The following is a 27,586-nucleotide window of genomic DNA, read 5'->3' as shown; positions in this document are numbered from 1 at the left end:
GCAAATAATGCACAAAAGTGTAATTTTAATATTAAGTATTACGTTTAAGACAAATAAAGAATATCAACTATACTTCATCAGTAGCTAAGGCCAAAACACTTTATAAATTAAAAAAAATTAATTGGGACAGATTGATACATGACACTGTATTAGTTTTACATATTTGGTATTTGCACATATTGTGAAACGATTACCATGAAAATTTGATTAACATCCATTACTACACACAATTACAATTTTTTCTTGTAATGAGAATCTTTAAGATGTACTCTCTTAGCAATTTTCAAATATACAACATAGTGTCATTAATATAGTCATTTTGGTGTATATTACATCTTCTGGAGTTATCTTAGCTTGTATTTTTACCCTATTTCCAGAACACTCAAGCCGAAGCTATAAGGACAAAGGGGCAAAACACGACCTAAAACACCTCTACACACATAGAATTTCAAGGTTTTAGGATATGGTGTGGCTTGGGAGTGATTCGTTAGTAGATATACTAAGCTTATACCACTAAAGTTTCGCAAGTTTATTCAACGAGTATTTATTGCCCATGGCTACATGAGACACCATTTAAAACATTGGGTAGAACTGGGTGGAAATCATAGTCCCTGCCATCAACGTTGGCAGGACATTTACTAGTAAGCATTCAGCAAATATTTATTGTACCTCTACAGCACCAGGCTTTGTAAATTTGAGTTATAGATAATTTGATTTTGCTATTTCGGCTTTGCTTTTTCTAAAAGAGCCATAGCTTTTCATTGATCACATAGAATTAACATGACTGATTTTGGGAAATCCAGTAAAAAATATTTATCTCATCTGAAATAGGAGGTAATATTTTGAATTTTATTTATCGAAATCAAGAAAACTTTCTGATTATGCAAAATATGCATAAATGGAAAATGTGGGGGCACCTGGGTGGCACAGCAGTTGGGCGTCTGCCTTCGGCTCAGGGCGTGATCCCGGCGATCTGGGATCGAGCCCCACATCAGGCTCTTCTGCTGTGAGCCTGCTTCTTCCTTTCCCACTCCCCCTGCTTGTGTTCCCTCTCTTGCTGGCTGTCTCTATCTCTGTCGAATAAATAAATAAAATCTTAAAAAAAAATAAAAAATAAATAAATAAATAAAATGGAAAATGTGATCTGCTTAGCCAAGTTTATCTTAACTAAAAATAAATCTACAAGTAATATTAAAAACAAACCATAGGTAAAACTGTGATTGATAATGGGGGAAAATGTTGTTTCTTAATCTGTTTTTAAATAAACAGATTTAACCTTAAAAAACAGGACAAAGAATTGAAGAATGATGTTTTGTGCATATGTGCGAATGTGCAAGGGCTGGTCTCAGGGAGAAGCAAGAACAGTTCATCCATGAGAGTGGGAGGGAAGGTGACTAGAATTGTGAAGAGCTCCTTATGGGAAGATGAGGTGGGTCATTCCTGACTTTTGTCTATCTCTAAAGTGAAAATAGCAGTCAAGTCTTGAGTTGAAAATGCATGAGGATGAGAGCGACTGTTGGAGAGATCTGGAGGTTTGAGATGGTCATCCATGAGGACAAGAGTGAAGAATGCATGAACCAGGGAAATGCTGGCAGTGCTGGGGACCATTTGGAAATCTGTGGCCCTCAGTTGAAAGTGGGGCTAGCTGATAGGATCATTTTTTTCTCCAGTCCCGTTCAGCTGCTCTGATGCACAGAGGTATGTTGCAGAATTCATCTGTCAAATTCAACCACTATCAGGGGTTTGCCAGGACAGTAAGCTGAGAGGGTAAGAAGAACAATCACACTGAGGTGTGTCCAAGGCTATAGTTACAACAGCAGGCCAAGGAAATGGGGGGATGAGAGAAATAAAGACATGAGGAAGGGAAGACAGAGAAAAGTAAGAAGGTCAATGGACTGTGGTCGCAGAGGAGTCAAAGGATTATAGGAGCAGGGGTTTTAGGGGAAGTGAACTGGAGAGTCAGGGCATGTAGTCAGAGCCTGAAATGGTAAGGTAAGTTCTAAACTATAATTATGAAAACAAAGGCCAAGATGGGATGGTGGAAAAAGTCTTCAGAACTGTCAAATCAAAGAAAGAGTGCATGTTTTTCAATAGATTTTTAAAGTCTCAAGAACGATGACATGTAGAAGTGGAAAGAAAAACAGAGTGAGTAGGCATGCCAAAGAGGGGAGCACAGGACTGAGACAAGGACTGGTGCAGGTAACAAGAGTGAGCATAACCCACGATGTCTGAGCAGGAAGAGCATCCTAGAAGGTGGTGTAAGGAGAACCCTCTTAGAGACTCTGGAGAAGAAATAAGTTGCTTCATCCAGAGCTTAAAAATCTTGTATTTCCCCTGGACTGAATGAAAGTGAGCTGGGCTTTGAGACTATAGTTTTCTCAAAGCTCTCTTACCTCCAGATTCTCCCCATCGCACCAATGCAGAGAAGCAAACCAGGAGTTCAATAGGTTTTAGACTGTCCACAAATAGATAGTAGGACACACGTTCATCTGAGAACTGCAAGACATCAGATGAATTTAATATTGTCTATGAATGCTGTATTTGCCACTTAAAATAATCATACGATACCTAATATTTACCGAGAATCTACTGTGCTTTAGACACCACGATAAATACTTTACAGCTTTAATGATATGAAGAAAATCACACTGGGTAAATATTGGCAATAGTGTATGGAAGCTGGGTCTACAGGACCTGTGTGAGATTAGCTGCCCTACCGGAGAGTCAAAACTCTTCACCATGAGCAAAGAAAAGGGATATGCTTGTTCTAGAAATAACAAATAGAGGAGACTGGACTTGAGTCTGAGGGCTCAGAGAATATAGGTCCCTGATAATAGTCTTTAGTAACTTTAGCAGAGAATGGAAATGTCTAATGGGGTTGTATTAAGGTATTTTACAGGGTGGTATGTGATAGAAACACTTTCTTCCTTTTTTTTTTTTTACAAGATCTTCAGAAATACAGCCATTGCACACTAATGCACCAGACTGGATTTCTGTTTTGAAGATGCAAAAGAGTACTGAGTAAACCCAGAACTTCCCTTAAAGGACAGCCACGTGAAGGTTACATGACCATGAACTCAATCGATCCTATATGGGTACTATTAATACCCATAATCATGGATCAAGAAACTGAAGCACAAAGGGAATAAGTAATTTGTCAAAGGCCACAGAGCTTGCAAGTAGCAAAGCTGAGAGTCAAGAGTAGGTCTATTTACCAACTCCGGGACTGGTCTTTGAGACGATTGAAATTTTATTGCCTCTCAGCTGCTTGGTGTTTCAACATAATTTTGACTGATGGCCTACAGTAAGTGTGTTAAATTAATTTCATTGCTATTATGCATTCAAAGCTTTCATATTATTTTACAACGATATTTAAATAAAAAATTAAAATATGAAAGAAAAATCTCTAGTGATACTGTGAAAAACGTAACCTTGTTATTTAATCAAGTATGACGAGATTGCTGGAAATGCTCAATGTAACCATGTTTTACATCATTGCTTCCCCTGATATTTTTCCATACTAAGCATTTGCCATTTATCTTCTTTGTTTCCTTTTGGCTGCCACATGTTGGTTATAAAGACAGTTGTTTCAAGTATTCACTCTCTAAAATTATGAAGGAAGCTTGGGTTTGCAGCCTAGTGTGCCGGCTGGAGGAGGAGTTTCCACACAGAGCTCATCTGCTGCCATTCTTGAGAGTCTCAGGATTTAGGGACAGTGTGGCCCTAGAGGTCACACGGAGGCACTCTGCTCTTGGTGCCTGCACAGGGCACCTTTGGGAGCCCCCTACTCCACCACACTGAACACCAATGGAACATCTATGGAATGTGCTGGAAGAGGCCTCAGGCTCAGCTGGCTGTGCCTGTGGCCACTAAAATCAGGAATGCCTGGCCACAGACCACAACCAAGCCTTCCTTTCAGGCCATCCCAAAGGCTGTGAAGTTTGGATTCCAATGCCCTCTAAGAAAACATTATTGTTTTCTCATACCATGGATGTAAAAAAAGAAAAAAAATCAGGGATATGAAGGGACTCAGAAGGATTTTTATCATTTTATTTTGCCAAGCTGAGACTTGAAAAGGAAAAAAAAATCTATATTTACATCAGTTTGTAAAAATAGGATCAGAATAAAGAACTGTTGGCCCTTGTGCGTCACACGTATGCGTGTGTATTAGTTCGTTGGGCTATAACAAACTCGTAACCAAACTGCCTAGTAACAGGGACAGCCAACACTGATTATCCCTTGCTGAGAACCGGCATTCTTGTAAGTATTTTACGTACATTCTCTCCATGATGTCCCAACTCTATTTATAGGGCTCCTACAGCAATCATTTTATAGACGAGAAAACTGAGGTAAGGAGGACTGAACTTAGTGTCCCACCGCGAATGAAACGTGGATTCCAAGCCAGGCAGCCGGGCTCTGAGCCACCACCCTGGCGAACCTAGTGAGGGGGAGAAGTGGTGACAAAGCACAGACTCCACGTCAGGCACAAGTCTCGGGATGCTTGCGCCACTTACCAGGTGGGTGGTCTTGGGCAATTTACTCAGCCTTAACTTGCCTCAGTTTCCTTACCTGAAACATGCTGATCATAATAGTCCTTTCCCAGGGTTTGCTATGCGTGAGTTAATACAAGAAAGAACCTAGTGCGGGGCCGGCAACAGAGTAAGGCCCTATAAATGACTTCATCTTATTATTGCCAACAGTTTGAATATGGAAATATGCCGAAGTGATCTGTAAACTGTATGCTATTCTCACATCATCATCTGGGTTCAGTTAGTCCCAGTTAGCAGTGTGGTTATCTTCGTAAAGTCATCACATTCCTCTGGGTGTTTTTATAGATAAACTCCAGAGCTAAGGAGACCCTTTCTCCCCGCTCCCTTCCCCCCAGGCACCATGACGGACCTGATCCTTACTTTCAGAGCGGACATCCAGCTGCAGAGCACGTCTTGAAAAATGCTCAAAAGGTTTTCTCTGCCTGTATTTTCATCTAGTACAAGCGTAACAAGAAAAGTCACCTCCAGCGCTTCTTTCTTCCCCCACCTCTGCACAGGGCTTACAGAGATGTGGCATTATCGTTGGGGGCTCGAATGGCCCCCTACGAGCAACATAAGAGTTCCAGTACAATTCAGTTTCCTAGAATATGTTTCCTAGTTTTCCCCAAAATGCCACACAATGTGAGATTTATTAATTAATTCAGTCGATAATTTTTTATTGAGTTCTTGCCTCATGCTGGGAGCCGTGCTGTAATAGTACACAAAAGGACAGAGTCCTTCTTAAGATGTTGACATCAAGTGGGTGGATGGGGGGAGGGGCACAGAGAAGTAATCAGGCAGTTGGGACTGAGGGGGGTAAGTACAGGTCTACACAGAGTGCGTGGAGTCAGGGTACTTGACTCTGTGGCCAAGGAAGAAGGTCTCACAGGGTCAAGGACATTGATGCTGTTCTGAGAGACTGCTAGCATTAGCCAGATGAGGGCAATAAGGATGAAGGGGAATGGACTCCATGTAAGGGAAGAACATGGACAAAAATAGCAGAAATGGTAGTAGAGATGTGCCTTTGTTTTAGGAATAGCGTGCAATTCAATAGACACTAACTGAAATCAAATACAGTGAATTTATTTGTGCTTCAGTTATTCATAAATCAAACATTTTTAACATGAATTTACATAATAATGGAGCTCAGGATTGAACATAATCAGACGAATCACACTTGGAGATACGAGGTAACAGAATTTTGCTTATTGTCTGGATAAGAGATTAGTAGAAGACTCTAGGAATTGATTTTGTTAATGTAATTATAGATTTAGAAATGCTTGATAGATTTGAAGGTGTTTTTCACTAGCATGATTTAATCAAAAATTTACATAAAAGAAGGAAAAGAGAAGAGATCATAATATATTTACCTTGAATTCTGTTTTTTGAAAGTTAAGGCAATATGAATTTGGTTTGTGAAAAATATATATGTTCCTGAAAAAAATTATTTATAACAGGTTATTGTCATCATATGCAATGGACTAGTACTACATGCTAAGTTTCAGAGAATCAAATAATTACAAGCAAAACAAGGTAAAGACATAGGAAATTTTTTAAAAATAATAATAACAACCCAGGAGAACAGTGGTTGCCAGAGGCTGAGGGTGGGGGAACAGGAAGAGGTTGGTAAATGGATACAATTGTTCAGTTATTAGATGAATAAGGTCTGAGGATCTACTGTGTAACATGGTGACTATAGTTAATAATACTGGATTGTATCACTGAAATTTGCTAGGAGAGTAGATGTAAATGTTGCTGCCCCCTCCCCCGAAATTGGCAAATGTGTGAGGTGTTGGCTGTGTTAACTCGATGGGGAGAATCTTTCACAATGTGTATCGATTCATCACCATGTACGTTAAAATATCTCATAATTTTATTTATCAATTATATGTCAGTAAAGCTGGGGGAAAATAATAACAACTGCATTGAATTAGGTGTCCTAAAGAGACAAAAACGATCCCTCTCAGGAACGAAACTATTTTTATCTTCATCGACAAATAAGTCTGTGAGGATGAGCTGAAACTGGCCTGAGATCTGTTTGGCTATTAATATTCCATGTGGGCAGTCAATTCAGCTATTTTTCTTTCTAACATTTTTACTGGATATTATATCAACATCAGACTTATATTGGTTTAACTCCTTTGAATGATAGCTAAAAATTAATGGCTTCTATATCCATTATATTTAATACGCACAAAAAAAATTTATACTTACTGAAAACATACACAGAAGTCTTCAAAATCCAACCATATTTCTTTAGAAACACTATTATTTATTGTTGCAAACTCCTCCAGTGATTTATCCTGCGTTGCTGTTGTCTGGCTGACCAAATCTCTTTCCAAACCAAATCCTTCACCCTGATGGGCTGCGTCGTTCAATCCGAGGTCTATCAGTTCGTCTGTGCATAGCAGAAGACAAACATGTCAATTGCATCTACGTTGTGAAGTATTAAGTTATTGAGGTAGGGAAAATTATAGAGGGCAGTTTGCCTATTGAAGTCTACTTTTGAAAAAAAAAATGAGGCAATCATTTACATGCAAGCCTCACATTTGGGGAGGTCCATGCAGAGACACATTTTCATACACTCAGGAGAATGTAATCTTAACTGAAATAGCACAGTGTTCAAAACTTTTGAAATCACTTTCATAGGTTTGTGTGCCCATTCTTCACAGACTATAAAGACATAGCAGAAATTAGCTAGTTTAGGTTCTTAGCATCTGCTGTAGGCAGACAGGTGCGTGTAAGAGGGGAGGGGATAGCTTATGCACCAGAAGAAAGGAGAACCTGGGAGAACTATTGCAATAAATACATTTCAGAAGCCATTGAACTGCTCCCCACAGTTAGCGATTCTGCATCTTATTTATGTTGACCAAGGAATGTCATAAAGTTCTTACAGACTTCTTGAATCAAAATGTTACATATGCACATGCCACATAATGCTTTTTTTGGATTTGAGGACTGGCCAAGTCTTTATTTAGGAACTGAGGAACTGGCAACGGTTTCCATGCTTTGATCATCACAGGCATGTATTAAAACACGTCAACTGTACTCGGGGGCCCTTAATCAGATCATCTTTTATTTTGACTTTAAGCATGAATTTAACAAGTGAGATTATCTGATTTTTCTAGCCCAAAGTAGATTAGACTTAACACATCAGAGGAGATACTGGAGACAGGCCGCCGAGGCCCAGGGGAAGGGACAGCTAAGAGCTGCGAGAAGCAGAGATCCCTTTGTGCTTTGATGTTCGTGAAAGTCATGAGAAGATTATTAATTTACCTTTTCCAAGTATAACTTGTGAAATAATATTACCCTGTGAAGCGAAAGGAACACATTAAGAAACCACTTACAAATTCAACAAAACATGTTAACTATTTAAAGCACCAACGCTTTTAAAAAAGGCTAATACTATTTTTTAATCAATGAAGAAATAGAATTCTGCAAATAGTTACAAAAACATGACAAAGCAGAAACTTTGTTTTTAACCTTAAAGTTCAAAGATGTGAATTTAATTAAATAATTGGCTGAGGGTTTAGGTTTGTGATATTAAAACACAAAATATGAGAGTTTATTAAATGAGAGTTTTTAAAATAACAGTTCAATTGAAACAATAATATCCTCAAGTAGTTATTCTGCTTGGTATGAAGCACCTGACGTTATTACAGATCAAATATAATGAGATTATGAATGGCAATTAATATACAGAACCTGGAAAGGTGAGTTTCAAATTATAAAAATGGCTCTTCCAAATTTTAACAGGAAAATGAAGTTGAATTCATTTGTGTAACTCCGTTTTCTCTGTGACACAATAAAAATATGCATAAAGGTAAAATGGTGCAAACTCTTACAGACACGTGCTGGGTGACGGCAACAATATTTTGGATGATGTAAAGGGCTGCAGGTGATAGCAGAGCAGAGCTAACTGAGAAGCAAGTGAGAAGCAAGCCCATCCATGCCTCAGGGCCCCAGAAATGATTAGCAGGCATCTGAGGAGGAGGGAATGTTATAAGGCCTCATATCAACACACAGGAATGGGTTAAATGTCTATTTAAGGAACAGATGAATCCCCATTTTGCTGCAATCCTTTCTGCTTTAGCATCTAGTCTTCTTCTGCCTAAACGGGACACTGGACATTGCTTCATGTGGAGAAATTAAATGAGCAGTCTCAGATGTGGGTTCACAGGTACCGTGGGAAACAGGAGAAGCTACTCTACAGAGAGGAGAGGAATTACGTGAAAGTCCACATGCTGAACTTTGAGACTCTCGGCTCCTCTGTGCTGCTTGGCGGCAGTAACACCGATGGATAAGTGTATACCAACCCCTGTGACCCATTCCACCCCGGGGAGGGAGATTAGAGGACTCTTAACTGGAGAAACTGAGTAAGGCCAGGGAAAAACCCCCAAGGAATCTACATTTGGAGCTAATCCCACCCCCAAATGAAGCTCATTTATCCCCAATTATCCCAAACTAATTATCCTACAGCTGACAAGCTCTAGCCATTCTATAAAGCACCTTCAATCAGCAGCTAATTAACGTCATGAATTCTTTAGATATATATGTGCAACAAAGTATCACCAGACAATTGAGGAAGGAGACTTACATCAAAGAAAGAAACTAAAGGGTGTGGGTGGGGAGATTAATAGAAAACAGAAACAATTATATAGGGATACATTTTTTAAATTGGTAATATCAGAAAGATCAGAGAATACCCATCCACCAAATAAGAAACTTCGACAAAAATACGATCAAGAATGAGAGCTCTTAGAAACTAAAAATAGGAAAGTGAAATAAACTCAACAGAAAGTTTGGGTGACAAGGTTGACACAAAGACAAAGAGATTAGAGCTATAAATCTTTTAGAAGAAACATAGGGGGAAAGCTTCATGACATTGGATTTGGCAGTGATTTCTTGGATCTGACACTAAGCAACAGCAATAACAAATGTAAAAATAGATAAATTGGACTACATCAAAATAAAAAAATTCTGTGCATCAAAGGACACAGTCAATACCATGAAGATGCAACCTGTGGAATGGGAGAAAATATCTGCAAATCATGTAGCACGATAAAAGAGTAGCATCAACACTATATAAAGAACTGATGCAAAGAACAACAAAAGAACAAATAAACTAATTTTAAAAATGGGCAAAGGACTTAGCTATTTATCCAACTGACCAAAAAGCACATGAAAAGATGTTCAACATCACTAATCATTAGATAAATGCAGGTCGAAAGTATCATGAGATACAACCTCACACCCATTATGATGGATACTATTATAAAAAAAAATCAAAACAGGAGTGCATTTGGTGAGGATGTGGAGAAATTGGAAGTCTCGTGCACTCCTAGTGAGACTATAAAGTGAAAAAGAGTATGGTAGTTCCTGAAAAATTAAAGTAGACTTACCATGTGATCTAACAATTCTACACGTAGATACAAACCCAATAGAATTGAAGGCAATGTCTCAAAGAGATAGTTGTACACCCATGGTCATAGCAGAATTATTCACCAAGTGTCCGTTGATGGATGAAAGAATAAAGAAAATGTGATAGACAGACAGATATATGATAGATAGATAGATGTTAGATAGATAGATATTAGATAGATAGAGGAATTTCTTTCCTTTATTGCCTCTGCTGTAATAATCCTTACATAGCTAGAATACAGATTCAGCAAAGACTTCTGAAATAAACAAATCTGAAAGACAGAGGAAAGTGGAGGTTCACCACAATGAGTGATGACAGCGGTGCTAAATACTTATCTTCCACAACCAGGGGTAATATCTAAACTGATAGATCAAGAAATAACAGAATCCTATCATTCAATAAACACGTAACTGCATCTGCCGTATGCTAGGCATTTTCACCAGTCCTGAGAGAAAACAGTGTATGATAAAATCATCATCTCTGCCTTCATAAGGCCTACTATGTGGAAACGTAGAGCTACAAGCCAGAAAAAAACACAAATAAAAGTGATGGACTCTGGGGAGGAAGACCAAGGGCATAAGGAAAAATAGGACAGATGGACAATTTTTATGCTGTTGTTGACTTTTTAAAACTGTTGTATGGGATAACTTAAAACTAAAGGAAAACTTTAAAATGTTAAAATCCATTCATTCTCTTTACCGGATTTCTCATTTGTTAGTCTGCTTTTCAACTAAAACTGAAAAAACATTGTTCACCTGTATGCAGTTGGTGTGCCCCGCAAGGTATCTTATGCCATCTAGAGAAGTTAGTGGAAATGAACTAGGGTCCATTCACCTAATGAAATATTACGCAACTTTAAGAATAAAGACACTCTTTATGTATAGATATGAAATTAGCTCCAGTACTTATTAAGTAAAAACTCTTTTGTTAAATTTTGAATTGTAAAATGGAGGTTATGGAATATTATGTGTGTGTTTCTCTGAATTTGCGTAACAAAATGCAGAAAGTGTCCTGTGGAATGCAGAGCAGTGAAAATGAAGAAGTATATTAGTAGAAACAAGAGTTCTTCATGTATGCCTTATATTTTTATTTTTAAAATTTTGAAAGATTTATTTATTTATTATTTATTTATTTATTTATTTGAGAGAGAGTATGAGCAGGAGGAGTAGAGGAGAGGGAGAGAGAATTCCAAGCAGACTCTGTGCTGAGTGTGGATCCCGACCCGGGGCTCCATCTCACAACCCTGAGATCATGACCTGAGCTAAAACCAAGAGTCGGACGCTTAACCGCCTGTGCCACCCCGGGGCCCCTTATATTTTTATTTTTGAATATACGAATATATTACCTATTAAAAAATAAATACACTTTGACACCCATCACACTGGCAAAAGTTGAAATATCAGGCAGTATAAATGTTGGCCATGATGCCTTGCAAAGAAAATTCTTATCCAGGGCTGACAGAAATGATATTGATACACCTGTATTGGAAAATTGTTTGGCATTTTGTTGCAATGTTAAATGGGTGAATGCCCCATGACCCATCAATTATGTTCCCAGATTCACATTCTGGAGCAGGACTTCCTAGTCTAGCATCCCTTGGGGCCCATGGTTAAGATTTCAGGAATCCATGAACATGGGGAGTTGAAAAAAAATTCATCTTTAGTCCAAGTTGAGCATTTTCTTCAGTTCTCAATTTATCAATGCTGGTGAGTAAGCCACAATTTTATTAGCAGTAACTGTGACTTTATCTATGAAAGAAATCACACTAGTTCACATATCATTACAGTTGTTGCAAATATCTTCAAATATCACATGTGTCGATCACTGTTCTGAAATTGCACAACTATGAGGCCCATTATTAGGTTTCAAATAGTCATGTGTTACTCTCTACAGATACACCCGTGACCTGTAGCTGGCCAACCAATTGGCAACTACACTTAGCAGTCTTTCCACCACCAAACAGTGAGTTATGTGTTCTCATGGCGCTAACCCAAACAGCTGTTCTGTTTTCCACTGTTCCCTATCATCAATGCTCAGCTAATGCGCAGACTCAGATGAGTTGTTGTCATTGTGGATTAAAGTTTTACAAAATTGGTAAAGGGAGCCGTAGCCCGTAAAAGGTAACAAACCTTGGAACTCAGGGAACTCTGACACATGTGTACAGGGACACACAAGAATAGTCATGGTGACACTGCTTAACGATAGTAAGAAACAAGAAGCTCCCACTGTTTATAGCAGCACTATCAGCAATAGCCACACTATGGAAAGAGCCCAAGTGTTCACTGACTGACCAGTGGATAAAGAAGAAGTGGTATAGATGTGCGATGGGATACTACTCGGCCACCAAAAAGAATGAAATCTTGCCATTTGCAGCAACACGGATGGAGCTAGAGTGTATTATGCTAAGCAAAATAAGTTAGAGAAAGACAAATACCATATGATTTCACTCATATGAGGAATTTAAGAAACAAAGCAGATGAGCATATAGGAAAAGAAAAAAAAAGAGGGGAAGCAAATGATAAGAGACTCTTAGAGAACAAATGAAGGGTTGATGGAGGGAGGTGGCTGGGGAATGGGCTAGATGGGGGATGGGCAGTAAGGAGGGCACTTGTGATGACAAGCACTGGGTGTTTTACGTAAGTGATGAATCACTAAATTCTATTCCTGCAACCCAATATTACACTTTATGTTAACTAACTAGAATTTAAATAAAAATCTGAAAGGAGAAAAAAGAAACAAGAAGCAATGAATATAGTCATTAACAATGTGGAAGATTAAAAAAAAAAGTAGGTTGGTTATATATTAGATACCTTCAATCCATGAAACGAATGAACTGTGACACACAACAAACATCACCAATGATGCTAAGTGAAGGAAGTCTCAGAGGAATTAAAATGAGTCCGTTCAAATAAAATTATACCACAATTAAACTAAAGTTATATTGCTTATAAACATGTATTTTCCTAATTGGCAATATTAGAAGAGTATGGGCTTGGGGCGCCTGGGTGGCTCAGTCGGTTAAGCGTCTGCCTTCTGCTCAGGTCATGATCCCAGGGTCCTAGGATCAAGCCCCGCAGGCTGCTTCTCCCTCTCCCTCTGCTGCTCCCCCTGCTTGTGCGGTCTCACTCACGCTCTCTCTTTTTCTCTCTCTCAAATAAATAAAATCTTGAACAAACAAAAAAGAAGAGTATGGGCTTGATCACCAAACTCTGAATGGCAGATAAGGAGATGCACAGGGAATTTCTATAAGGAACAAATATGCCAATTTCTAATCTAAAAAGCTTATTTTTTTAAAAAGATTTTATTTATTTATTTGACAGAGAGAGAGAGACAGCCAGCAAGAGAGGGAACACAGGCAGGGGGGTGGGAGAGGAAGAAGCAGGCTCCCAGCGGAGGAGCCTGATGTGGGGCTTGATCCCATAATGCTGGGATCATGCCCTGAGCCGAACGCAGACGCTTAATGACTGTGCCACCCAGGCGCCCCTAAAAAGCTTATTTTCATAGTGTTCTTTATTCTCCCCAAATGCACGTTATAGAGTCTTTTGTATATAATGTATTTCACAATTTTTAGAAAAGGTATTTTATAATTAAGAATTGGGCCAATAATAAGAGTAACATGGTTACCTGAGATACTGTTCCTGTCGATTGGCTTAAGTCTGGCTGGCTAATGGTGGTAGTTTCATCATTTTCTGTAATGGATGACAAATCAATTCCTGGAGGCACCCCTTTCTTAATAAAAGATTGTACAAAATGACTAATAAAAAAACAAAATAAAATCTTCTGTTAACCTTAATTTCTTATTTAAAGTTACTAATAAATAACTGCAGTGTTTTTATGGAGGTATAATTGGCATATAACGTTATATTAGTTTCAGGTGTACAGCATGATGCTTTGATACCCGCATATATTGGAAGATGATCATAAGTCTAGTTAACACCCATCACCACACAGAGTTGCAATTTTGTTTCCTTGTGATGAGAGCTCTTAGGATCTACTCTCTTAGCAGCTTTCAAATATACAATACAGCATTGTTACCACAGTCATCATGCTGTACATTGTATCTCATGACTTAACCTATTTTATAACTGGAAGTTTGTACCGTTGACCCCACTTTACCCTTTTCACCCACCCCCTTCCTCCGGCAACCATCAATCTATTCTCTGTATCTTGGGTGTTTGTTTTTGGTTTTGGTTTTTTAGATTCCACATGTAAGTGAGATCATATGGCATTCTTCTTTCTCTTACTAACTTATTTCACTTAGCAGAATGCCCTTAAGGTCCAGACATGTTGTCACAAATAGCAAGATTTCCTTCTTTTTTTAGGGCTGAATGATACTGCATTGTACATTAAATAACAGCATTTTGTCAACAGTAGAAATTTCTGGTTTCGTTCATTTTATCAACTCCTTTTACATCTAATAATGAATTTTTACTTCATGTTAAAAACATTGACTTGCTTTCTACACTACTGAAGAAATATCTCTATCAGTCAACACATTGTTGTAAAAATTTTCTGAGATGTTATTTTAAAACTATGTTGGTCATCTTTAAATGTTGTAGGAATTTGACAATTATACTTGATTTCACTCAGTATCAGAGTAACGTATCAGTGAATGGGACTCAGAGTCAGAAATTTGAGTGAGTCTTGAGCACTTGAGTTTATAACTGTGACATTCATACTAGCTACTGAAGTGTACAATATTTCCGTTCAAGTAATTGCTGATATGAACTTGAATGGCCATTGTCATTCCTACAAGTTCATAGGCACAATAAAAAGACATTTGTTATAGTAAATACATTTTAGGTTATGTACTTTTCAAAGATAAAATTAAATTTCATGTATACAGATTTCCTACACTTCCCTTTTTTTCCTTACTTGTGTTCAGTGAAAGTTCTTACTTCAAGCTCTGATTTACCTGAAATCGCCACTAGAGGGCAGCACAAACATATTTGTAAGGTTCTGATTCCCACTAGGCCAGGAGCCAAGAATGGGCAAATTTGGCACGTTGCTGCAGAGACAGTGTTCCAGGGAAAAGCACTTGTGAGAGCAGTCACTCTCAAGGACTTGCCAAAAAAACCGCTTGCACTCATGTTGACCTGAGAACTCTGACGGCGCAGCAAAGCAGGACAAGGGACCTTTCATGTAGGATGAAATGTCATTCACATATCTTTGGTTTTGGCTCTGCCAGATTGAATAAAGAAGCTAGGAAATTCATAACAGATTCAAACACTGACTAGATTAGTTGAATCCAATCAAGTGTCAGAGTCACCTAAATCTGGGTTATAGACTTCCATCCACCTTGACCAGATAATAAAGCTGAAAGGCATAAGAAAATCCAGTAAGGGGGTCAACTCGGGGAATTCAGGCCCATTTGTGCCTACTGACAGCAGAGATTCTAGAAGTCTGGGTATGGCATTTTGAACCGTGAGAGAATTTGTCCTGGTGGTCTGCAGCTCTGGCTTTCAAAATCCACAAAATCTCTGATTAGTATGCAATCTCAATCAGCTGAGAGAGAATTAAAAATTATTTGGAGTGGAAAAGTCATTTAGTAGGTAATATTAAGTACAAAATTTTTAAAAATTATGAAGCACTAACATTTTTATATTAAGTTCGGGAAAATTCTATGTGTATGTGCTATTTTGTATTTGTGACATATGAAAGAATTTAGAATGTTACATAATCCAACAAATTAGGCTTTAAAATGTATGGCGTATTTAATTTTCGCTTCATGATTAAGTTATAATGTATAAGAAAATGTTGGTTTGTAAAAACTAATAGCATGTATAGGAAAAATTAAGGTTCTCAAAATACATTTTGATTATTTGAACTTTTATAAGGATTTAAATACTTGGCAAGATTTTATTTGTTATGATTTTTGTCTTTCAAAATATTTAGGGAGATAACAAAATATAGTGATATAGTAAATGCCACTTAAAATGTTTAAATAAATTTGGCAAACTAAGGTTATTTAAAACTTTTATGGATATTAATAGATGCAGGCATAAAATAAGATTTTATGAAAAGTTAAAACCAAAGTTTGAGGAAAACTAGATTTACAAATTTGTAACAGTAACCAATTTTTGAAATCAAGGTAGCAGCAAACTGTCTTTTCGGTTGATAAAGCTGTCCCTCAAGGCTTGACATTACTAACTGCCAAGGACTCTCCAGAGGAGCACTGCCTCGGGGTCCCTCCCAACCCACTTCTCGGTGGTCAGTTGTTGGTGCATAGAACTGACAGAAGAATTGACGGTAAATGTTTTGAAGAATCTCTCTAATATTTTCAACTTAAATAGAGTTCATACAATGTCAATTAACTGGCTGTGATGTAGAGAGGCTCTAAAAGTAGAACAATGCAGTGAACTGACTTCTGATCTCCAGTTGCTTTTCTTCATCAGCTGACATTTCTGTCATGGACCTTACTATGTCCAAAGAAGGCTCACCCGCAGCTAATGGTCCTTGTGTGACCTATAATGTAAGCCATTCAAAATGTTTTATGACGTTTTACTTAATTTTAAAAGACATTCAACAAAGGACCAAAGCAGAAATGTAAAACTTGCTGAAAAATCTCAAAAGAAGCACGGCCACGTCACCACTATTCAGATCACGGGATTCTAATGTTGCCAGCACCCCATGAGCCCTGCCGAGTGTCTCCCCAGCACGGCCAGTCCTCCTCACTGCAGAAATCCACCATCATGACTTCCAGTACCATGGATTGCTTTTTATTTCTCTTTGCATAATGTCTGTTAGAATAATTAAAAGCAACCATGTACTTTTTATACCAGACTTCTTTGGTCTGATATTTTTGTGTGTGGCGTTCATCCATGTTGGTTAGCGAGGCAGTACTTTGACTATACCCACATATCACTGTACCCCATGTGTCTTCGGTTTTACGTGGGTGTGTCTAGTTGCAGTTCTCTTTGTGTTTACATTGCTTGATGTCAGAACTTCCTGATTCTTTTTTTTTTTTTTTTTTAAAGATTTTATTTATTTATTCGACAGAGATAGAGACAGCCAGCGAGAGAGGGAACACAAGCAGGGGGAGTGGGAGAGGAAGAAGCAGGCTCCCAGCGGAGGAGCCTGATGTGGGGCTCGATCCCGTAACGCCGGGATCACGCCCTGAGCCGAAGGCAGGCGCTTAACCGCTGTGCCACCCAGGCGCCCCTGATTCTTGATTTTTTTTTTCTTTTGGGATATTTGCCATTATAGTTTTAGTTTGTGATTATTCCCCCTGTCTCTCTATCCTCTATTTCTGAGACCCACTTGCAAGTACGTTCGTCTTTTTCAACTTGTCCCATTTGTTTTTATTGTACTTTGCCTCGTTTATTTATTTATGTTTGGTCTTCATCTTTCAGTCTGGATATTATCTCTGATCTATTTTCCATTTTGCCAGTTGTCTTTTTTATTGTAGCTAATCTCTGATGAAACACATCCACCAAATTCTTACTTTCAGTCATTGCTGCAGTCTTGAATTCTTGAATTCCTAGAACCCCTACTTGATTTTTAAAACCATTTTACATAGTATTATTTATTCTTATGCATTGCAATGTTATGGATGGATAATTGACGTATAATTAACTGCACAAATTCAGACTATAAATTTGATCATCTTTGACATATGTATATATCCATGTATTAGTTACTGATCACTGCATAACAAATTAGCACAATTTTAGTGGTATAATCATATCCTCCACTCATATCACTCACTAATTCTTCTCCTTTTTGCTGTTTGTGGACTTCCTGTTCACTTCTCTGAACTCATTAGAAATTTTAGATCCAGGATAATAGTCTTTCTTTCTATCCCTTTTGCCATATTTAAACATTAGTATATTTGGATTTCTCCTCTTCCTCCTTTTACTTCTTGATTGTCTTTGTTGTTCTATTTAGGGTTTTTCCCCCCTGTGAGTGACACACTTCATCTCTCTATGACAATCCTCTGCTCTTATGATTTCATTATCAGATAATAACCAAAAGCACTCATTCGTGCTCATGTTTAAGTAAAACAAAGTACTTTACTCTTCTAAAACAGTAGCGAAAGCTGTAAAGCCAGGCATAGTTACGCTTTATTTTAACCTATTCAGAATTTATCTTATCTACTTATTACTGTGAAAAAGAATCTAAGAATATTGTTTTCCTGTAATCACTGCAGTGATACAAACTTTAGTGCATCTGTCACCAAAGCATACGTTTCTAACCACGCAACTCACAAAATACTTCATTTGTCAACAAGATGTTTTTGTGGGAAAGAACGTTCCATACTTACGTTTCTGTTGGAATTGTAAATGGACTCATCCTATAATTCAAAAATGGACTTGAAATTTCGAGATATTGTTCAGGCTTCTTTATTATTAATTCTGAAAGAAACAGGTGGTGTGGTGTACCTTTTTTTAATCTTTCAAGATTTAAATGCATAACTTAACACCTATTGTCCTACTGGATTATATTAACTATTTATCCAGCAGATTTCAGAAGAGGGAAATAAGAATGTACTGGGATACGTAGGTTTTGTATTGAAAGGCCTTATAGATCCTGCCAATATTAGATGTTTAAAGTCTACTTCTCAGTTGCTTTCCGGACTTACAATGTGAAGCAGTCAAGTCTCAAGGGAGAAAGTTAGCAATGTCTCCTTGTTACTACTGGACATTCACTGCTACTTTGTTTTTGTTTTTTTTTTTAAGATTTTTTTTATTTAATTGACACAGAGAGAGAAAGAGAGAGCACAAGCAGAGGGAGTGACAAGCAGAGGGAGAAGCAGGCTCCCCGCTGAGCAGGGAGCCCGATGTGGGACTTGATCCCAGGACTCTGGGATCATGACCTGAGCCGAAGGCAGATGCTTAATGACTGAGCCACCCAGGCGTCCCTCACTGCTACTTCTTTAAACGTTTTTCACTAAAAACTGTGTTCTTTTAGTTAACCTCTGCAACACAGTTGCTGAAACATGAAGAGGAAATGCAGAGTAATACCTTGAGACGATAGTATTAGGACAGAAAATGTAACAAAGCAAAGGTCATGGGTAGACGAGAACGCAGTGGATCAAGAAAGGCTTTGCGGATACTCCTACAGGACTGAAACTGATCTGCGAGGAAGAAATTCTCAATGGCTATGGCACAGAGCCCAAACACAGCAGGGTGATCACTGAAATTAAACATAAGACATGATTGTTTTCACAAAAGCTCCTCCAACAGTGGAAAGGATAACTATTGGAGGGGGAAAAAAAAGTGAAGCTTTGACACAAGTACATAACTTTGCTTGCTCCATGGTAACTTCTAAAATGATCTCTCTCTCTCTCTTTCCCTTCCCGTTAATTTTCCTGTTAATTCCTGTTAATTTTCACCTTAAATATTAAGCCCAATAGATAGAAGAAGGACAATTACAGGGTGAGCCTCGAGGTGGTATACCACAGTTATGGAATCCCACCAAGTTTAGATTTTCTTCCCCAGTTTCCAATAGAGCCATCACTTACCTAGAATTATACTACAATCAATAGTGAAATCAGGAAAGGTCTGCAGGTTCAATTTTTTCCCCTTCATTCAACTATTCTTTGATGTTCTGAATGAGCAACTGTTTTAAGTGTGGCTCTACACATTGAACTGAAACATAGCATTTAAAAGTGAAAGATTTTCTTTCAAGCAACATGTGAATGCTGATCTTTGGTTCAGAAAGACAGAACAGGAAAGAGGATAGACGGGAGGGAGGGAAGGAGGGTGGGGAGGAGGAATAAAAACTGGAAAGTTCCTGTTGGCAGCACTGGCAGCTCACTGCAGAAGCTCAAAGGATGTAATGAAATAATCAAGCAAGAGAGAGAGAGGCACATAGACCAATTAAAAAAAAAATGAATTGACCATTTCTTTTTCCATCCAAGCTAGATATTTCTTTAATCTTTGTTCTTTTATGGCAAAGATATAACATGTTGTGCTAGAAAATCTTTGCTACCAGCTACAGTGTTTGTATCATGCAGGCAAAAAGCAAATGTGGGGAAAATTACATGGTTAAAGGTGTAATTTGTATTTTAAAAACATGCAAATTATGGTTGGAAGCAGGAGGCAGGGAACAGGTAAATATTCCAATCTATGTGGCCATGGCAGTTTTAGGATCCTAAGCACCACCCAGACTTAGGTCTTACATCGTAACCAAACCTGTGATGAAGGATCAACCACACTTGACCTGGTAGCAGGAACCCCAGCAATCACCCCCAAGAGAGGGTGTAAGCCTTGCTGCATGGGACCAAATGTTTAAAGCATACTCCTGAGCTTTACACGATGCCATCAGTAAACTGGTGCTAGGTGTGTTCTTTGTGGCTTTGCCTTCATTGCTCATTCGGGTAACAGACCTGTGCACACAGCCCCTAAGGCAATAACCTCTAGAATGTGATATACTGTTGCTGGATAAATACAATTATGAAACAATGAGCAATCAGCAAAGATAAAGGGAGAAATTGCAAAAGCAAGGAAACAAACACAAAAGTTTTTTTTTTAAAGCTTTTTTGAACAAAGACAATTGAAGGTTTTTGGAATGAGAAAGATATATATACCCACAGGCATACAGGTGTATATACAGAAAAATAATCCGTGACACGCCAATTCTTTATCATCCTTTCTGAGAAGCTGCGAGCTCTAAATGAGGTACAGAAACATGGTACAAACTAACTAAACACAAATGGTGAGCTATTCTGCCAGGCCAGAATTTTTAAATTATTAGGGTTTTTATTCTTCTTTTTAAAATCCCATCTTCTCAGATTCATGCTTCTGCATTAAAATTGATTTTTTAATTAATGCCCTCGCTCATTTCTGTTGCCATTCCAACTTGGTGCTCACGGAAAAATGGAGTTAAGAATGAAGACTTGGAGAGGGGGGCCTGGGTGGCGCAGCGATTAAGCATCTGCCTTCGGCTCAGGGCGTGATCCCGGCGTTATGGGATCGAGCCCCACATCAGGCTCCTCCGCTATGAGCCTGCTTCTCCCTCTCCCACTCCCCCTGCTTGTGTTCCCTCTCTCGCTGGCTGTCTCTGTCTCTGTCAAATAAATAAATAAAGTCTTTAAAAAAAAAAAAGAATGAAGACTTGGAGAGAAAAAACATTGAAGGAGTAAAGGATGAGACCTGGATTGTGAGGAAGTTAGAAGCGAACTGAGATTACGAGCCAGGTGGGCACAGTCCTCCCCCCCCCCCCAAGCCACGGGAACCACTTTATTTCTAGACCAACAGCCATTCATAGTGGCTTAGGACAACATTCACATAGGAGCCAGTCCAGGGCAGAAGTCCCATTCCCATATTCTAAACAAAGGTCAGTTTCTATTCTAAATATAAATTAGTTACTTCAAAGACGATGTTCTACAGGGCACTCTGGAGTGATTTCACACCAGTGGCTTAAATACGTACTTACATTTTTTCTATTATTTGCTACGAACCATTTTCTATCACAATAATAACTAATATCCTCACCCAAAGAATGGCCTGGATATAGCTGGTCAGTTCAGATGCGAACCAAACTGCTCAGCTTCTGAAATGTGGAGAACTAATCCTTTAAAGACGTAAAATTTAGACATAAAATTGAACGTAGGCTTTGGGTATAACGTTGGGTGGTTTGCCTTGATACACATCTTCCATTTCAAATGAAACTGTTAGACCTTCGTGCAGAGAAATCCTCCTTAGATTTTCAGACAACAGGAGCCATACCTTGAGCTTCATCTGTTATAACGGTTTCCTTCTTTTGACGAAAGAGTTTCCAGGCAGGTACGGGAGGTGATTTCGGAGGTGCTATGAGGGGGCAAGACCTCGTCCTAGTGACCAGCACGGGATGGCTACAGATGTGGGAAAGGCCGTATTCTCTCAGCTTCTCTGCAGAATTAGCCTACGGGCAGAAGGCACATTTTAAAAGGATACATGCAATGCCTTGTGCATTTAAATAAACCACTTTTTGTCATTACAAAAATACTGTTACCACAATGAAGTGGTAATAAAGGAAAAATAACCCATATTCCCACCCCCTAACATGGGCACTATGACCATTTGTATTTCTCTTCATGTTTTTATGTTTCTGAGGGCCCCATTTACTTATTTACAAAATGAGAGACTAGAACTAGAAGGCACTTTTCACTTCTAAAAGTTTAAGATCCTCTGAGATTGTGAAAAAAAAAAAAATCTTAGCACATCAGTTTTGGTCCAAAATCAATCAACCATTATTAGTAAGTTAAAACTTTGATAAGAGTGCTTAATATGTGAAGTTTTTGTTTGTTTCTCTGTTTGTTTAGTCACCAGCAACTGCTACGTAGTATTAAAAAAAAAAAAAAAAGTCCACCGCGCTTAGTGGGTCAGGTCAATGTTGTGGTAAGTGGTTGCCGTGTCTGTTGTAGCTATGCCCTCACCCTCAAATGGGGGCTCTCCCACGGGAAATCCCCAGGATCTCTCTGGACAATGGAGCCAGTCACAGAAAGCCAGAGGAGAAAGGCTGCCCTAAATCCTGCCAAATCAAGTAATTCTCCAGGAAGATGCTTCCCCTATGCGACCGTTCAGATCTCCTGAAGCTAGTATTTTGCTTTGGAACAATTCAGAATTATGTTTAAGGAGAACTTCAGTTACTAACTGATGGCTGAAATATGCCATAAGAAATCAAAAAGTCTGTGAGAGTTAAAGTGATATATTCTGTAGCAAATTCTGGCATTCACAGTCTAAATGTTGAAACATTTAAAGTAAAATAAGTACATTTAAGTCAGTTTTGCCAATAACTATTTTTCTTCCTAGTGATTTGGCATCATCGATTTCTCTGCAAATAGCAATGCTTGAAAATGTAAATTTATAAAACAGTCATTTAAATTAGGACCAGAAACCCACCTATTAGACTATTGCAAATTATTGCCTCAGCCAGAACATGCCTTGCCCTCCTGTTTCTGTACATCTCAGTCTATACTTCCAGAAGGAGCAAGACAGGTGGGGTGTCTATGAGATAAAATAGTTCTTTCTCAATCCAGGAATTAACTAATGACTGTAAAATTAATTAATAATTGGAAGGAGCTAATCAGTGCACTACTGAGTCCAGAAAAACCACTTAAAGGTGTTATAAATATGCAGAATAAAGAGGAAAGTGATTCAATGTTCAAGGGGGGGAAAGACCTAATTAAAAAGCAGAGGAGGGGCGCCTGAGTGGCTCAGTCAGTTAAGCGTCCCACTCTTGATCTCTGCTCCAGTCTTGATTTCAGGGTTGGGAGTTCACATCCTACACTGGGTGTGGAAACCACTTAAAAAAAAAAAAAAAAAAAGCCGAGGAAGTTCTTACATCCCCTTTATCCCTTTTGTGAATGTTAGCAATTTCTTAAAAATAAAATCTGGAAACCTCTGACTTTATGCCTTATAATGGCTTAAAAATGTTTTCTCATAAATGTTCTAAAGTCTAAACCTTTTTCTACAACTTTTACCCCGCCAAGTTTAAAAGTTTCCCATCACTCAAAACGGGAACTTATGGGAGCATTTATTGACGTTATTCAATAAGACAATGCCTCAGGATAGTAACCAAAAAAAGTACACTATAAAATTTATACTTCCTCTCCAAAATAGAAGCCATGCCCAAAGTTGTATTTATAAACTGAATCATTTCCAGATAGTTTATTATTCATCAAATTTTGTCTACATATCTCAAATCCTTCTTATAACGACAACCAGATATGTAGATTCTTTACTCTTTTTGGAGCCATAAAGCATCAGAAAATAAAATTATTTAAAGCATCTGAAAATGTAAGGTTTTATGTCAAATAATTAAGCATAGTCTTAACACCTATTGTATTGTTTGAATAATCCACAGAAGTACGAACTGGATTTAAAGTAAGTAAGCCGATTCCTCACACTTCATTTATTTCTAACATACTTCAAGATACTTCTGAATGATGAAAAGTAATGCTTTGGATAATAGTTACAGTTTGATGTTGAGGAACTTTGTTAAAGGGCCTCAAATTTTCTTAGATTAGAGTTAAGGGCAAAAAGAGATTTAGGATGGTAAATTCTCACTCAGGTGAAACCCTGAGTAGGCACTCAAGAAATATTTTGGAATATTTCATGTATAGACTTGTATTAGAAGTTTCTTTGCCCAAAAGACCCTTTCACTCCTCTGGCCCATCTTTCTTTCTTTCTTTTCCTTTCTTTCTTTCTTTCTTTCTTTCTTTCTTTCTTTCTTTCTTTCTTCTTTCTTCTTTCTTCCTTCCTTCCTTCCTTCCTTCCTTCCTTCCTTCCTTCCTTCTTTCTTTTCTTTCTTTTCTTTTCTTTTCTTTTCTTTCTTTTCTTTCTTTCTCTTTTAAATAAACTCTTGCCCCAAGGTGGGGCTGGAACTCACAACCCTGAGATCAAGACTCACATGCTCTACCAACTGAGCCAGCTAGACATGCCTCAAACAGTCCAAAAGTAGGAGTTTGAGCACGTGGGTGGCTTTCTTAGAACTTGCAGATTACTTATTTAAATAAAACTAAAACTATTTAGAATATCCAAGAACAAGAAAATGGGGTAATTCCTGCCATCTTGTTCCTTTCCAAGTTTTCTTTTTCTTGTATTCTGGACTAGTTCTTTCAAGAAATGTAAGGTATTGACTTTATTTTACATATTGGTCTCATTGTCTTTGGGGCTATAATTTTAAGCAATGTACTGCATTTAACAAAATTCCATTAGAATAAAGTCTTTTTCTGTTGATTTATCTTTAAAACATTGTATCTCATATTCTGATTTGACCAGGAGAACCAGATTAGCCTCATAGCTAATGTAAAAGAATCAGCAGGTAAATTAGGGAGGCCGTGAGACTCTAGCCAGTTCATTATAGCCTTGAAGTTCATTTATTATTTGATATTAGTTTCAGGTGTACAATATAGCGATTCAACAATTCACCCAGTGCTTACCACGACAAGTGTGCTCCTTAATCTCTGTCATCTATTTCACCAAAGAAACAGACTCTTAAATATAGAGAACAAACTGATGGGTACCAGATGGGAGGTGGGTGGGGAGATGGGTGAAATAGTTCATTTAACTGCTGTTACAGACATTGGTCTAATTCCTGAACCTCTGGGTCCCTTAAGCCATTTTCAACCCCCAGAGGAAGGATTTATAACACTCTAAGTCCTGACTCCCTCCCACATCTCAAGCTGCCTCTGAGTCTTCTCCCCTCGCTATGTGCTCAAGTTCCAGTACTTCTCTGAACCCAGTGAGCTCTCCTTCATCTCCAGACTTGCCAACAAAAACATCCCTCTGCTTTGAGCACACTTTTTTCTATTTATTAAGCTAACTTCTTAAGGCCATCACTTAAACTCTTCTTCCTTTGGGAAGACTTGCTTAGTCAACCATTAGACAGAAAGATGTTTTGCGGCTATATCGCCATATTCATTTTTCTGCTCGTTCACTCACTCATTCATTTGGTCACTCATCCAACACACATTATTTCAATACTGTTTCCACCATATGCCAGATGCCTTGTATGAGCTCTGTTATACCAATTTCCTAACGTTATTACTATTGTTGGCTTCTCTGTCTTCTTCATTAGTTTCTGAGTTTTATAAGGAGGGAGTTTTGTTAGTCTTGCTCGTTACCAGTTTAGCACATAATAGATAATCAATAGATATGTGTTGAATTAACAACAAACATAGGTGATCTTTTTTGTCCTTTAAATTCAAAACTAACTTTGTGTTTAAATATTAATTTCTCAGTAGGACAGCCAAGCATTCAGATGGATTATTTTGTGGTGTGTGTGTGTGTGTGATGTATTCATCCCATTCTCACATTTTGTAGTTTTAAAAAAGTGTTTAAGTACTTCCCATTAAGAGGCCATGGCACCCCACAAAGCACGGCTCAGGTCGTTTTGCCGTCCGTGGTGTTAGATCTCTGGAATACTTAAAACAAGGGCTAGGCCAGAGCCACAGAAAGGTTTCCTTTTTAAAAAACTAAGCGCTAAGATGGATGACCAGCTCAAATCTTAATCAGAGGCTTAAATTGCTGGGAGGCCAAGGAAGCACACTTGCCATTAACTTTAGTCATTGCCTAAAGTTAATTAACTTTGAATTAAAATCAGAGAAACTGCCACTATCTCTACATCCATAATGGCACATTATGCACTGTCATCTTGACAGTATTACCCCTGTTAAATGGCAGACTTTCACATCAAGAAATGGTTTCTATTCAAAAAGGACAAAGGAGGAGGAAAGGGAGGAGGAGGTGGAGGAGGAGGGGCTGGAGGAAGGAGGAGGGGGAAAAGAGGAAGAGGGAGTGATAACATTATGCAGCCTGGGCAAATCATCTAGAAGGTAAATATACTGCACAGTAAAGTGCAATAAGCAGCCAATTGGATTATTTACACTTCGACCAAGTTTTCATTGAATTTTTAATATCCAGCTGTTTTTAACGAACCCACTGAACATTTATGTTTATATTACTACCCCATCTAGTCTTCTCCTACTTTAAATGCAGTGATTTCAGAGCATATGGAATTCTATAACCAAAGTGCTAGATGTCTAGGAGTCCCCCAACGGGGTAGGATTTGGTAAGCTCCAAATACAATATTGTGTTTGTCTAAGTAGAGTGAAGAGCAAGTAACCTGGTAGACTTTACCCTTTACAAAGGGAAGGAGAAAAGTGATTTTTATATCCAATGAAAGTCTGGCCGATTGCACCCAAAGTGAACCCACCTGCTTGTGTCAAAGCCTCGTCCTGAGGGGCTGGCAGCTTATTTCTCACACACACACACACACACACACACACACACACACACGTAGGTGCCTGCTGGAACATTCTCCAGGAACCTAGGGGGTGGGGGGCGGCTTCTCACTCTCCCTTTTCCCTGCTCCAGAACACCAGTATCTCCCGGAAGGAAGCTTTTCATAAGCCTCTGATGCCTGATCTTTGTAGCTGCCATGCAGGGAACGCCTCTTGACTGCCTGGCTCTGGAGGCCAGGGGAACTTGCGTTCCGGGTCCTATGGGACTATAAGAATTAGGGACACCCAGAAAGGAGCTCATATTCCCGTCTGGTGCCCTGATTTTTCGACTGCCTCCAGGGGACGCCTCTCCAGCCAGCGGAACTTACGCTTGTGGGTCCCACCAGACTGTAACCGATGGAGGAAGAGTCGTTAACCAGGTGCCACCCCCGTGGGCACAACAAGAGGCAGCAGTTCCAGGAGTGCAGTCTCTCCGTGGAGGAGGCCTATTAAGTAATCCTGGCTGCAGCCCGAGGGGCAGATTTCTAATTAAACACACATCATGGGACTGACTGCGACCATTCCAGAGACCTCGGAGGCCAAGCACTCTGTGCTTTCCCTCTACCACACTCCAGAGTACCATGTCTCCTGGAGGGGAGATTTACACATGGCTGTTGCCCTGGCTTTTACGTCTGGCACCCCGATTTTTGCAGCTTCCACTCAGAGGAAGTCTCTTGATTGTCTGGCTCTGGTAGCAAGGGGGAGCTTGCATTCCTGGGTGCCACGGGACTGTGGCAATTGGAGAGACAGTCCTTGGCAGGCTGCCACCCCCAGGGCACTGTGCAGACAGCAAAGTGAGCCATACCCCCAGTCTTTCTGTGAAGGGGGACTCTCGGCTTGTCCTGGAGCGTCAGCCTGAGGCAGGCTTCAGGGACGTCAGGTTTGGCACACACCTAGTGAACTATGGAGTTCCTTGCTCTCAGG

At 38.9% G+C, this 27,586-nt stretch overlaps 1 protein-coding gene across 1 annotated transcript in view; it reads right to left on the bottom strand.

Annotated features, from left to right (window-relative positions):
* The window catches only part of ADGB (androglobin), a 157,959-nt gene that overhangs the window by 69,458 nt on the left and 60,915 nt on the right, over positions 1–27,586 (bottom strand). The window contains exons 11-17 of the mRNA XM_008695018.2: positions 21,624–21,798; positions 18,215–18,305; positions 13,576–13,705; positions 7,802–7,839; positions 6,744–6,929; positions 5,900–5,963; positions 2,394–2,496 (exon numbers count right to left, since the gene is read on the bottom strand). Coding sequence (XP_008693240.1) covers positions 2,394–2,496; positions 5,900–5,963; positions 6,744–6,929; positions 7,802–7,839; positions 13,576–13,705; positions 18,215–18,305; positions 21,624–21,798 — 787 coding nt within the window. The remainder of the gene's footprint in view (positions 1–2,393; positions 2,497–5,899; positions 5,964–6,743; positions 6,930–7,801; positions 7,840–13,575; positions 13,706–18,214; positions 18,306–21,623; positions 21,799–27,586) is intronic.

The sequence above is a fragment of the Ursus maritimus genome, unplaced genomic scaffold, assembly GCF_017311325.1.
Source record: "Ursus maritimus isolate PB19 unplaced genomic scaffold, ASM1731132v1 scaffold_13, whole genome shotgun sequence".
NCBI lineage: Eukaryota > Metazoa > Chordata > Mammalia > Carnivora > Ursidae > Ursus > Ursus maritimus.
This window is presented reverse-complemented; position numbering and strand designations above follow the sequence as displayed.